At 33.8% G+C, this 10,813-nt stretch overlaps 1 protein-coding gene across 1 annotated transcript; it reads left to right on the top strand.

The window, feature by feature from the left end:
* The first annotated feature begins 40 nt into the window (after positions 1 to 40).
* On the top strand, positions 41 to 10,781 carry LOC119188550 (cytochrome P450 4C1-like). The gene is made up of 16 exons (XM_037445129.1): positions 41 to 468; positions 887 to 1,069; positions 1,146 to 1,534; positions 2,131 to 2,199; positions 2,272 to 2,440; positions 2,809 to 2,988; positions 3,071 to 3,237; positions 5,252 to 5,408; positions 5,482 to 5,591; positions 6,471 to 6,561; positions 6,682 to 6,864; positions 7,641 to 8,032; positions 8,414 to 8,482; positions 8,921 to 9,089; positions 10,338 to 10,517; positions 10,597 to 10,781. Exons 3-16 carry the CDS (start codon positions 1,154 to 1,156, stop codon positions 10,761 to 10,763), a joined length of 2,484 nt encoding a protein of 827 aa, XP_037301026.1. The 5' UTR covers positions 41 to 468; positions 887 to 1,069; positions 1,146 to 1,153; the 3' UTR covers positions 10,764 to 10,781.
* The last annotated feature ends 32 nt before the right edge of the window (positions 10,782 to 10,813 follow it).

Genomic DNA, 10,813 nt, shown 5'->3' with positions numbered 1-10,813 from the left:
GCCTATCAGCATTGTTATTAAGGCAGTCCCCGAGTAAACGACATAGGGCATTCGTTCCATACATTTACTGCACACGAATTACGGTCGGGAATATGCAAATATTCAAGAATAATTTCTTTAGTCAATTTAAGTTTCTTTTGAAAGTTAGTAAACTAACAAAATGCTCTTTATTCAATTGTCTATCTGGAATTTGGGTCCAATACGATGATCAACTAGCCCCCTCAATTCATGAATGGAATACACACTACGAAAATTAGGTACCGTGGCTGCACCTCTGTTTACTTCTTCGGGGATAAAAGTCGTGATGTGTGTCTTTTTATTTGTTTTATTGGGTTATAAACAGTGCCTTTAATTTTATGCTGATTATTTAATTACAGGTCGTAATTTCAAGTACAAAGCACAATGCAAAGAGTCCACCGTACTATTTCTTGAAAAACTGGTTACGTGATGGGTTACTGTTGAGTAAAGGTGCGCAATTATACATTTCCTAATTTATATATGCATTTGCATAGGCACTTTGGTTATTTCAGCTGCTTATGCATATAATGCTTTAGATCATCGGATGGTGCATATTTTTGCTATATTATATTTTTTTTATGATAACTAACAATAATTGAAATGTTTTATGTCGATCAAACTTGTTAAAGTGGCTAAGCTGAAAAACAATCTGATTTTAAATTTTGCGCAAATAGATAATTATATTAATGCTCCATAAATATAATTATCTATTGTGAACTTTTACCACAGACAATTACCTTAGTACCCTAGTTTATAGCAAATGAAAAAAATGTGCAATATTTTTCTTTTTAAACGTTTTATAATTAAGGCTCTCATCAATAAAATGGATACATAATACATCGCATACTAATAACAATCTGTTAATCAGGTCCCAAATGGCAATCCCGCAGAAAAATACTCACACCCACGTTCCACTTCAACATTTTACGTCAGTTTTGTGGGATTCTGGAAGACAACAGCGAGCGCTTGGTGCAGAATGTCGGCAAATCATTAGGAAAACCTGTCAATATTATACCTACTATTTCAGAGTATACTCTGTATTCCATTTGTGGTAAAATATTTTATATGCAATATTGTTATTACATTTTTAGTAACATATTCATAGCACGATTTTGAAAAATTTACAGAAACCGCAATGGGTTCTCGCCTGGGTGAAGAAAGTAAAGAATCGCAGAAGTCATACAAACAATCTATCTGCGCACTCGGAAGACAATTTGTATACAGAATTACTCGAATTTATTTGCATTCAGATTTCATTTATAATTTAATTACGTTCGGAAAAGTAAAAAAAGATTTGGACGTTGTTCACAATTTTACTACAAAAGTCATCAAAGACAGAAAAGAATATGTTGAAAAATACGGTATTAATATGTTTGGGGTTAGTGATATTGACGATAATAATGTTTACAAGAAAAACAAAAAGATTGCAATGTTAGATCTTCTTATAACAGCACAAAAAGAGGGATTTATTGACGACATCGGAATCCAAGAGGAAGTGGACACGTTTATGTTTGAGGTATGGCCATTGGTTATATTTTTTGCTATTTTATTGTAACTTACAGACAGCGTGAATTGGGCATTTATGATCCAATAAATGAGACCAGTTATTGGCGGATATTGCCTTTGTGGTGCAGTGTATATCTAAAAACAATTTATGCAATGTATTATGTAAGCTGCTTTGTTCTAAAATGAGGCGCATAGCACAAATACCCATTACAGTACAGTAATACATACAATACTCCACTTAATGCAGTGGTAGCCTCAATATATATACGCTCTGAATTCAGTAACGTCCGGTATTCCTTTTTGGATTGGATCACCATAGTATTTATGAGATTAGTCATTAAAAAAACGATTTTAAGGGCTCATCATAAAAAAATATTTGTGTTGGCTTGCTTCCTGTTGCTTGTAAAAGAAAAATGAGCTTACTATAGAAATAAAACTAATTTTCGGATTTAATCGCGGTTTTTTGTTTTTTATTTTACTCCCAAGTCCGAAGACTGCAGCTTTCATGATCACAAGGTGGACTAAGTTGTTGGTTGTTCTAACCATAAGGATATTGGTTCTGTCATTTCAAGGGATAAGATTAAAGTCTATGTTTTTTTTTTACAGGGACATGATACTATTGCACTTGCCTTGACTTACACTTTGATGCTACTTGCAAATCATAGATCTATCCAGGTAAATAGACATACAAAATCACTGAAACTGAACTATTTCTGTTACGTAAATTCATATAATAATATTTTTTAGCACACAGTAATCGCTGAAATTGATGAAATATTCGGCGATTCTGAACGTCAAGCAGATTTAGATGATTTGTCTAAGATGCGGTATTTGGAGAGATGCATCAAAGAGTCGCTGCGGTTGTATCCGCCTGTTCCAGCCATTGGTCGTTTATTAAGCGAAGACGTCACATTAAGTACGTATAAAAATATGCACCAAGGTTTACCTTTCAACCCTTATTGGTAGCCTGTTAGAATTACTCGGGAGACGTATAAACATTCCAAACTTAGAAAAGGATAGCAATTATTGTAATATTTAAAAGGCATAAACTAACATACTTACAAAATGCCAAGTACCTAAGCTGTTTAAAATCGTGAATACTTATTGTGATCAATAAAATATTACTAATTTAAATATTCCAAAACATTGGTGGCTATTTTATAGTTGCCATTTTGGTAGATTTATTTATTAGGTTTCAGGCCACAAACTCCTAACTTGCAATAAATATAACAAAAACAACAATAATAACAATGTATAATATTATTAAATGCAACAATATTTTAGGTGGATACAGGGTACCTGAGGGAGCATATTGTCACATTCAATGTTTCGACTTACACCGTCGAGGTGACCTATATAAGGATCCTTTGGTGTTTGATCCTGACCGATTCTTACCTGAGAACTGTTCAGACCGACATCCTTACGCTTACATACCTTTTAGTGCTGGACCAAGGAACTGCATAGGTTCGGACATTTTTTTAACTTTTCTAGAATTTTGAATGTTATTCTTTTAAAGTTATCTTTTTAATAAATTATTGTATTACAGGACAAAAATTCGCCATTTTGGAGATGAAGTCTGCGATCTCATCATTACTGCGCCATTATGAGTTGCTTCCCGTAACAAAACCAGAAGATTTAAAATTCACAGCAGATTTAGTATTAAGAACAACAAACCCTGTTTATGTTAAGTTTGTTAAGAAAGAAAAAAATAAATAACATAAGTACTATAAAGATTATATAATGTTACTAATTCCTACTTAAATCCTCATAATGCCTGATGATAAAATATTAAACAGTATAAAGTTGAATTTATTATTGTTGATAACCTATTTCGAGGTATCGAAATTTTTTCTTAATCCTTTAAAAGTGGTTTCTTCATTAATAATATTATAGATTTCTGTAATTACAATTTTGAACCGTTTGGTTGACACTATGCGGCGAAATCCTCTCTAAATCCCTTTTATCTTCAATTTCACACGCCTATGTTACTTGAATAGTTTTACCGTCTAGTTGGTTTGCTATCATGACTACTTCAGGCATTAAGTACACTAGTACTAAATGTATGATGCACTTTGTAATAATTATATCTAACCAAGCGCCTAATTTCGGTTATCTCAATGTCGAGAGTAATTGGAATTGCTAACTTTTTTCCAACAATATTAATTTTGTTTATACAGCATATCATTTGCATATAAATATTAAAGATGGAATAATTATCAAATTAAATGATAGTTACTATCCTATTATAAGGCTAAGCATATAAAGAAAAATAATTAAGAAAGACACAATTCGCACTGGTTCTGTGATTGACCTTCCGCTCTAGGTTCTGAGCTCTAAGCCGCACTGAATAAAGTCAATTTCACAGTTTTACGCATTTCCCTAAAAGGAATCCACGTCATTCATTTACAAAACGTGAACCTCAAAATATAGACTCGGCTATAGTGCGAGACAAATAAATAACATATCATTAATTTTAAGACTTTGCGCGTGTGAACTAAAACAAACACAATATAACTATTCAGATTTTTTTACATTTTTTGTATGGTTCCGCTTAAGCTACCGCGAATGCAGTCATATAATTGGCACGGATTCTAACACGCTAATGTAGTCGATAACGGCCTAAAAATGTAGGCTGTTTTAAAATTATTTTAAGGAATGGATCATAATATGGTTAGGATAGCTTTCCACTATTTGACTACAGACCTACTAGTATGTGACGCCTGTGGGACGATTTTGCAGATTTTTATTCCGTTGCCAAAAAAAATTGATGATAGTCATATAACTATAGGACGAAAACATAGTTATAGAAACGTTTTATAAATTAGATTAAGCTAAAGATTCAAAAAATGTTTTAAGTTCGCCAACTAATCTATATCTATAATCAGGTATTGCTGAAACAGAGTGCCATCTATCTATTTAGATAAACGGCTATATGTCAATCCATATGCTAGGACATTATTTATGTGTATGCCAAATTTCTTCCAAATCCGTTCACCTATTTTTGAGGTTACTTCTCACAAACATCAAAACATTTTCACAAACGTTCGTATTTATAATATTAATAAGAAGAAAAATAAAATAAAAAGTAGGATTCTTCCAGAGCAAACTCAGTGACCACCAAACGGCAATTATGTTTGTTCCCTGACCATTTCACTTACTTGACATTGACGTATTTAGAGGATAATCGGCCGTGTTCTCTAAAAATAAATATAAATATATGACTAAATGCAAATATCCAATAATTTTTTCTAGCCAGGATTCACATACTTGTGACAAAATTGGGGAATTTTAAATGTAGATAAAAAAAGATGATTATAGGTATATCCAATGTTACCTATACTAGACAGTCAAAATTATTCTTGCTATACAGGTTTTAGCTCGTATGTTACGACTCATACTTCCGTCTCGTGTTTAATAGTATAAATTATGAATCTAACCTGATATTAACTAGTTGTGTTATAAGCGCGTTTGAATGTTGCAAACGTTTCTGATAAAACAACTTCAAAATAATAGATAGGTTAAATTAAGCCGTGTGTGATAAAAAAAACACGAACTAAATATTATCTTTTTATTGTGAGGCCTCGTTTATTATTTATTTAGTTTGTCACTATCCGGAATATGCTCAAAGTGTGTATTCTTCGTTGTAACAAATAATTAGACACTTATTTTTTTCATATATGATAAAGTTTTAAATTTACGGACATAAAGATTGAAATTAAGTTGGTAGTTAAACATGTTGTGGGTTTTGGCAGCAGTAGCGTTGTTATTGTGTTTTATTCACATTTTGTTGAATTACAATAAAAGGGCGCGTTTAATAAAAAATGTCCCGGGACCTAAGGGTTGGTTTATAGTAGGCAATGCTTTTGACGTATCAACGACTCCAGGTAAATATTTTTTGTTTATTTGTTAGTAATATTTATTATTATTTTTGTTATGAAAAATATTCCTTAATTTTAGTGGGATTGTTTCAACAAATGAGAGATTATTCTAAAATATGGAAATCCATAAACGGCTTCTGGTCTTTTCCTATAGCAGCTGTGAATGTTTACCATCCAGATGATGTCGAGGTAGGTATTTTTTACAGCCTTTATTAATAATAATGTACTACTGCTGGAGAAATGCCAGCCTACAAGGTGGACGGACGACTTGGCTAAGGTCGCAGGAAGTCGCTGGATGCAGGCCGCTTCCAACAGATCGACGTGAAGATCCTTGGGGGAGGCCTATGTTCAGCAGTGGACTTCCTGTGGCTGAGATGATGATGATGCTGGAGAAATGCCTTCCCTTTTTAATACGCCCTTTGCTATGGTTTTCCATTTCTTTTAGAAGTCTAGTTTCATGCTCTTTTACTTTTTTGACACTGTTAATATGTCGAACTCCATGGTATCTTCTTTTTAATTAATTTCGTTGCGGCCAAAAGACAGTTTAGTACTTCCAGACTCTAGTCGATCTTCACCGCTAAGTGTTACAAACGCGTGGTTCTGCCGATCCTTGCTTGCGGAATTTGTAGAGGCTGGTGCGAGGGCGGGATAGTCTTTCAGATGCCTTGATATTGATGTATTTATTCTTGTTTTAATTATTAAGACTATCTGAATATGAGATATGTCCGATTTGTTTCCTCCTGGGTTAAAGCTGGGTATACTCATGGTAATGGTAGGTTAACGTCCGTAGCTAGTTCTTAATAACGTCTTCTTGATATTTTATGTAAAATATTACTTTACATAACAAGTAATTAACATATATGTTTTTTATTGTTGATGAATTAAACGCAAAAGATCTAATACCTACACAGAACTAAATAGATGATGTAAAGTAAGATAATGTTTGCATTTTCGGAAGGATCAAGTCATATTTTATATGACATATTCATAACGTTTGAAGTAAATCTAGTTCAATATACGTAACAATTGTTTTTTTACTATAAATGTTGTTTTTTATATTATTCACAGGTTGTTATTTCAAACACAAAACACAATGCAAAAAGTCCATTATATGGGTTTTTAAGGAGCTGGTTGAGTGACGGATTACTTTTAAGTAAAGGTACATTTCTGTATAACGAGCTATTGCTTATTTCAATTCATTACAAGACACAAAAAAGAAAGATGTTCTTAATTCGTGTTTAATTATAATATCAATATTAAGTGAATCTAATTTTATTAGGTTCGAAATGGCAATCCCGCAGAAAATTACTCACGTCAACGTTCCATTTCAACATTTTACGTCAGTTTTGTAGGATACTGGAGGACAACAGCCACCGCTTGGTGCAAAATGTCGGCAAATCATTGGGACAATCAGTTGACATTGTTCCAATTATCACAGAATATACTCTGCAGTCTATATGTGGTAAATTATCAGTTATAATTTATATATTTTCATAAGAACTTATGAGACTTGTTTCACAAGTTTCGAATAATTAAAGCCCTAGAAAGCAAATTAAAATAAAAGTGGCGAAACACCAAACTTATTTATCTGAATGAGTATAACAATGGTTACTTCATGATTTTTATTTATTTCAAAATAGTCATCAGATGAAATATCAATTTGGATACATTAGTAAAAATTAACCCCCTTATTCATAGACGTTATTTATATAAGGACTGAGCATTGCTGTGATTACAAGTCTGTTTCTCAGCTTTGTTTAACTGACAGCTTGCTGTTTGTTCAGATTTGTTTATCTGACAGCCAACTAGATTCAATTTGTATCTCAATATTGGCCAATCACAATGGCCCTATGTCTACGCACTGCGAAGGCTGTCATGCCGTTAGCACTGAGAAACAGACTCGTTATTACAGCAAAGATAGAGCTTAGATAAATAACTTCTATGAATAAGGGAGTAAGTGTTTAAATGAAAAGTGTGCAATGTTTATGACATTTAACGGAAAGTCACATCTACTAAATTTAGTTGGATATTTAATGAGTTTTACGTGTGTTAGACGGTTGATATACTTGGTTTAAATACTTATTTTAACCATATATTCACCACACGTTTTTCACGTATGTTGCGACTGCCAGAATGGATTTGGCTTAGTATTATGAGTTATGACCAGCTGCTTGCTGACCGTCAACCAATTTTGGGCACTGAATAATATTACCTATGTTTAATGTTATGTTTTAACAGAAACAGCGATGGGATCTCGGCTATCAGAAGAGACACAAGAAGTCGCTAGATCTTATAAAGAAGCTGTACACGCTCTCACGAATCAATTCGTTCACAGAGTAAGTCGACTATATCTTCATTCAGATCTTATTTACAACTTGGTTAACTTTAGAAAACCTAAGAAGGATTTAGACACCGCCCATAAGTTTACCAAGAAAGTCATCAATAACAGAAAAGAATACATTAAAAAGAATGGAATTAATGTGATTGGCGACAATAACGAAAATACCGATGAAAACATTTATACGAAACCTAAAAAAGTTGCAATGCTAGATCTCCTTATAACAGCACAAAAGGGAGGTTTAATAGACGACACTGGAATTCAAGAAGAAGTTGATACGTTTATGTTTGAGGTATGAATTTTATGTACTATTTAATAACGTAATTATTCAGATATCGCATGCACATACGATATAACCCGTGAGTCGGCACATAATGTTACCTGTATCGATGTCTGCCTATATGGCAATTATTCATTTTCCTGTGGGAAAGTCATGTTTACAATCAATAATAACACGGAATTATGTAATAACGGTGTGATACGTGAAGAGCGGTGCTTTTTTGGAAAGCCCTCTCTCAAAAAAAGTGTATGGTTGTTAATACACCTCGATGAGGATCTAACCATCCGAACTTTATATTCCGAGTCCATAAGCAACGTATGTAGAAGTCAAACAAGCGTGGGTATAATGATTGAAATTTTATTGTTTCTTCTTGTATATTCCTGTATCTTTTAGGGCCATGACACGACTGCAAGCGGCATAACGTACAGTCTAATGCTGATCGCCAATCATAAAGATGTACAGGTAATTCACATAATCTATGTTAATCCATTCCATTTTCACGATTACTATGACAGTTAAAATGATTTACGTAAATTTATATATATAAAAATGAATCCCTATTTCCCTTGGTCACACCAACACGCATGAACGGCTGGACCGATTTAACTATTTTTTTTGTTGTGTTTGTTATTGTTAGGAGAAGGTTCTTATGAAAGAAAAAATCCAAAAAAATGTGCGGAAAATTAGAAAATTTAAGAAAACTTAACGAAAATATTAATTTTATATAACTGTCAATTGTTTGAAAAAACTGTCAGCGATTGACAGAATGCGCACTGCAAATTCATAGTTAAGACGGGACAACGTCTGTCGGGTCAGCTATTTCCTTATAAATTACTCAATTATTTTAGACAACAATATACATTTTAATGATTACAAATAATACATACTATATATTTTTAGGACAAAATAGTGGCAGAACTGGACGAAATATTTGACGATTCCAATCGTCAAGCAGATTTAGATGATTTGTCTAAGATGCGGTATTTAGAGAGGTGCATTAAAGAATCACTGCGGTTGTATCCGCCTGTTCCAGCCATTGGTCGTATATTAAGCGAAGACGTCATATTAAGTAAGGACATAGAAATCAGGTGTCAAATTATCGATGTTACTAGTATAATATGTTTGATCAGAAGATGAGGCCCGAGCTTAACTGTGGCATAGTAGCTCTGATAAGAGATATTACTACTGGCATAAGGAGAGGCAAGCCTAGTGATTGCTTGGGACGCTAGATCTTAGAGTGGACGTTAGATCTCAAGAGCGCGCCATATTTAAGCAAGTGCGCCGGATATCAGGAAGGGCTTTAGATCTTGGGGAGTCTAGGGCTCCATATATCAGGAAGGGCGCCCGGGTCCTATCGGGCGCAATTACTCTATGCATTTACTCTGTCATCAGCCATTATAAATATTAGATTGTAGCATGACGGCAAAAATACTATTGAGCCCTAAATAAGCTCGCTGAAAATAGGGGTCTTATATATATTTTTCGGACCTCAGTATAGATATAGTTAAATTAGGTAGATGATGATGATGATGATGTAAGCTAGTTGTATTTGAATCAAAGGCTGATTTAAATTTTAAGTTCTCTTGAAATGAAATATACAATAACTATTGACGATAAATAAAAGTTGCCGTCATAATAACTGATAAAGAATAATATATTTATACATAAATAAATTATTTATGTTCTAATTTACTTTTCTGGCGATAAGGTCATGGTCCCTAAACCCAGATAATTGACCTAGCAAGTAGCTGCGCTGCGAGTGCTATAGAAAACAATGTGTTGCATAACAACAATTGAAATTTTAATTAAGAAATATTGACTGCCTCGGTGGCGTAGTTATACTGCATGCGCGGTACCACAGTGCTCTGAGGTCCTGGGTTCTAATCCCAGGTCGGGCGAAGTGGTATTTGGGTTTTTCTGAACAGTGAACGTAGCCCCTGTTTAATTTGTGCCCAATATGGCGATAGGGTCGCTCTCTATCACATCATGGGACGGAACACACTTGGCGAAAAGGTGGTGCCCTGCCCATAAATGAGTGATGATGAATTATTGTTCGCTTTAACAGTTAAGGTAAACATCTTGAGGAAAGGTATCTACCTGAAAATTTTCTGTTAGTATTTAAAGTGTAAGTAAGTATGTAACGATTACCAAACCCGCACTAGGCCAGCGACAGGTCTCCCATCAGGATAGTAGAGGAGCCCGTGCCCATCAGTGAGCAATATATAATATTGGGCAGATATTGTTATTTATCAATTAAATTCTACTGTAAGGCATTGTTGGTAGGGCGACATAAATAATACCTACTAATATATTTTAGGTGGATATAAAATTCCCCAAGGAACATATTGTCACATACAAATTTTTGACCTGCATCGTAGAGAGGACGTATTCAAAGATCCCTTAGTGTTTGATCCCGATCGCTTTTTACCCGAGAACTGTGCAAATCGGCATCCGTTTGCATATATACCATTTAGCGTGGGACCTAGAAATTGTATAGGTAAGATGAGCAGTCTTTTAAAGCTTTATCAATATATTAGTGTATAATATTTTATTATTCTCTAACACTTCGTTTTCAGGACAAAAGTTCGCTATTATGGAAATGAAATCCGTGCTTTCGTCAATACTGCGTTACTATGAATTACTTCCAGTAACAAAACCAGAAGGTCTAACGTTCACAGTGGATTTAGTATTAAGAACTATAAACCCGGTTTACGTCAAGTTTGTTAAAAGGAACAAAAAATAATGCTTCAGCGTTTCAAAAATGTAGCGGCACTGATCACTGTATTTGCAACG

Source organism: Manduca sexta, unplaced genomic scaffold (assembly GCF_014839805.1).
Source record: "Manduca sexta isolate Smith_Timp_Sample1 unplaced genomic scaffold, JHU_Msex_v1.0 HiC_scaffold_1211, whole genome shotgun sequence".
Lineage (NCBI taxonomy): Eukaryota > Metazoa > Arthropoda > Insecta > Lepidoptera > Sphingidae > Manduca > Manduca sexta.
This window is presented reverse-complemented; position numbering and strand designations above follow the sequence as displayed.